This window comes from Sinocyclocheilus rhinocerous, unplaced genomic scaffold, assembly GCF_001515625.1.
Source record: "Sinocyclocheilus rhinocerous isolate Xijiao unplaced genomic scaffold, SAMN03320098_v1.1 scaffold851, whole genome shotgun sequence".
In the NCBI taxonomy this organism is placed as follows: domain Eukaryota; kingdom Metazoa; phylum Chordata; class Actinopteri; order Cypriniformes; family Cyprinidae; genus Sinocyclocheilus; species Sinocyclocheilus rhinocerous.
The window spans coordinates 571,004-574,091 of NW_015624573.1; the positions used below are offsets into that span (position 1 = coordinate 571,004).

Below are 3,088 nucleotides of genomic sequence, written 5' to 3' on the forward strand. Positions count from 1 at the left end.
GTTTGTCTTACTACTTTTAATGAAGATGATTGTGTGTTGACCATCTGCGTCTTACTTTTTCATTCGACTTGCTGAAGAGATACTCAGCTACTCGTCCGCAGCGATGCGTGTTGCATTAGCGCAGTCTGACTAATGTCATATAGCCTATAACACGCTCTCACACGTTTATTATTTTAACATTTTGGGAGGAGTAAAATTTACATATGTGGTTTCAACAACCAGATGCATTTACACTGGTCCAGTTTTGTCTGGAATGCCGCCCAGACCACCTCCTGAAGTGGTTTGAGCGATCGGATTTATATCCGTCTCGAATGCGTTTCAGAGGGCATTTACACCTGGTCTTTTCACGATCGGATAGCTATCCGATCAGACAAAACGCATGAAGTGACCAGGTGTAAACAGCCCCTTTGATTTTTTTTAAATAAAAGAATCCTGAAAAAAAAAAGTTTAATGATGTCCACAAAAATATTAAGCAGCACAGCTGTTTTCAACATAATAAATCAAATCAGCATATTAGAATGACTTTTGAAAGATTGTGATACTGAAGTTTTGAATAATGGCTGTTGAAAATTCTGCTTTGCCATCACCGAAATAAATTACATTTTAAAATATATTAAAACAGAAACTGTTGTTTCAAATTGTAATAATGTTTCACAATATTTCTATTTTAACTTACATTTTTATTAAATAAATGAAGCCTTATTGAGCATAGGGGACTTGAAGAGCGAAGAACGATTGGGGAAAATGTTAGCCAATCAGTTCATTAGCATGTTAGCAAGTCTTAAAGATACAGTAGCATGAACTTCCAATTTAATTCTTGCTCTCAGAGATAGGGCTGCACGATAAATCGAAATGGAATCGAGATCGTGATTCGACAGAAGCTGCGATTGTCATGCGTATCTTTCAGTGAAGCACGGTTCTGTGATCAGCAGTAAATCTCCATCCGAAGGCTAGAGGGCACTCTCGCTCTGAAACTCCAAATATGCCCCGAAGAAGTAATCCAGGAAATGCCTATCGCTGCAGCTGAATAAACAGAAGATTAAACTGCTTACATGACAATCGCATTCGATTAATTGTGCAGCCCTACTCAGAGACTTTCAGTTTTCATGTACAACTAAATTGTGATAGTGAGAAATAATAGAAAAAGGGTTAAAGATCGACTCCAGTGTGAAACTTACAGTTGAGTTTGTGTTTGTGCTGCAGCCCCAGGTCTCCAGTGGACATGTCGGTGGAACCACAGAGGAACAGCAGCTGTACTGGGCCAAAGGAACAGGCTTTGGCACAGGCTCCACTGCGTCAGGCTGGGATGTTGAGCAGGCTTTGACCAAACAGCGTCTGGAGGAGGAGCACGTTACCTGCCTCTTACAGGTGTGGGTTCATCGAAATAATACAAATGAGATTTCGAGTTTACACCTGTTTGGATGTGTGATGGTACATTCTGTGTCTCTTTCAGGTTTTGGCAAGCTATATCAACCCATCAGGCTGCGTGGGATCTGGTGAGACCCTCTCAGGAGAGGTCAGAGGTCACAGCAGCTCACTGCTGCCATCTGTCCTGCAGGAACTGCTCAGCCAGTCCTGTCTCATCCCCGCCATGTCTTCATACTTGCGCAATGACTCAGGTAGGACACGTGCCACTCATGGGATGTGCTCTGCGCTTTACTGTTTGCAAAATGAGAATGAACACAACTTTTAAGGTGGTTAAAGAGATGATGCAGTGTATCATTTGCATGTGTGCCTGAGAAAAAAATTTGTTACACGTTCCACTTTGTGCCTCATTGTGTATGGAGACAGCAGGTGGAGCCCCTGTCTCTTCTGAGTGGTCTCTCTATCTCTCTTTGTCAACCATGTTGTTGTTCTCAGGTGTTAAAGGGATAATTCACCCATTTGCTCATTCCTGTGTTGTTCCAATCGTGTGTTTTGGAGGAATTCTATTGCTACATAAAGAAAGTGAAGAAGAATAACAAAAAAGCATGATCAAAGTATCATTGAATTATTCGCATGACGCTATACACAGTATTCCAAGACTCCTAAAGCCATATGATAGCTTTGTCTGAGAAGCAGACTGAACTTACGTCGCTCAGTCACTTTACTTTGCATGTTTGTGAGAGAAGTAGCAATGTTTGATTTTCTTACCGAATCAGTCCTTTAAATCAAATCTGTTAAATGAATCTTTTGATACAGTTCACAAACCTGTGTGAATGATTTTCATCAGTCAGACTGATTAGGTTCTTGAGTTTAACTCATCGACTCAATGATCTAGTCGCGCAGTTAACAGCTGAACGGAGGGGAAGGATGTCAGTGAATAATGGTCTGTTAATCACGTTAAAGGTGACATATCATGAAAATCTGACTTTTCCAGGTTTTAAGTGCTATAATCAGGTCCCCGGTGCATCTACCAACCAAGGAAATGTGAAAAAGATTAACCCAGTAACTTTGTTTTGGTAAGCCTTTTTCTGCAAGCATCTGAAAAAACGAGCGAGTCTGATTTAGCTCTCCTAGTGATGTTGCAAAGGGAACTTATTATAATATTACCGCCCCTTAATTTGTAAGTTTCCACCCACGGCTAATAAATGATCTGTGGGGTATTTTGAGCTGAAACTTCACAGACACATTCTGGGGACACAAGAGACTTATATTACATATTGTAAAAAGGGGCATAATATGTCTCCTTTAAAGTCTTGAATACACTTCATGATTAGGCCTATGTCTCAATTTCCAGTCTCAAAGAGTCAACACTATTTGCCAAAATTTAGATCTGGTCTGCAGATTTTAAGCAGAGTTGACAGATTTCAGAGAAAATTGCATAATCTATGACGACATGGGCACAGACTTAGATTTTTTTTTTTAGATTCAGATTAGTGATCGACCGATATTGGTTTTTTGGCAGCCGATGCCGATATCTTGGAAAGTAGGATGGCCGATATAAAGCCGATATAATTTTATTTATTTTAATTAATGTTTAAGAAATTTGAAATCATTTGAAAATGAATTAAAAATAAATGTGTTAAATAAACATACTTGTACTTTAGATGACAAAGTATTTTTCACAAATAAATAAATATTTAATAAATAATATAATAAAAAAAAA

The 3,088-nt window shown here is 39.0% G+C and overlaps 1 protein-coding gene across 1 annotated transcript in view; it reads left to right on the top strand.

Annotated features, from left to right (window-relative positions):
* birc6 (baculoviral IAP repeat containing 6) overlaps positions 1 to 3,088 on the top strand; it is a 109,571-nt gene that overhangs the window by 64,446 nt on the left and 42,037 nt on the right. The window contains 2 exon segments of the mRNA XM_016558538.1: positions 1,204 to 1,368; positions 1,454 to 1,619. Of these exon segments, the coding sequence (XP_016414024.1) occupies positions 1,204 to 1,368; positions 1,454 to 1,619 (331 nt within the window).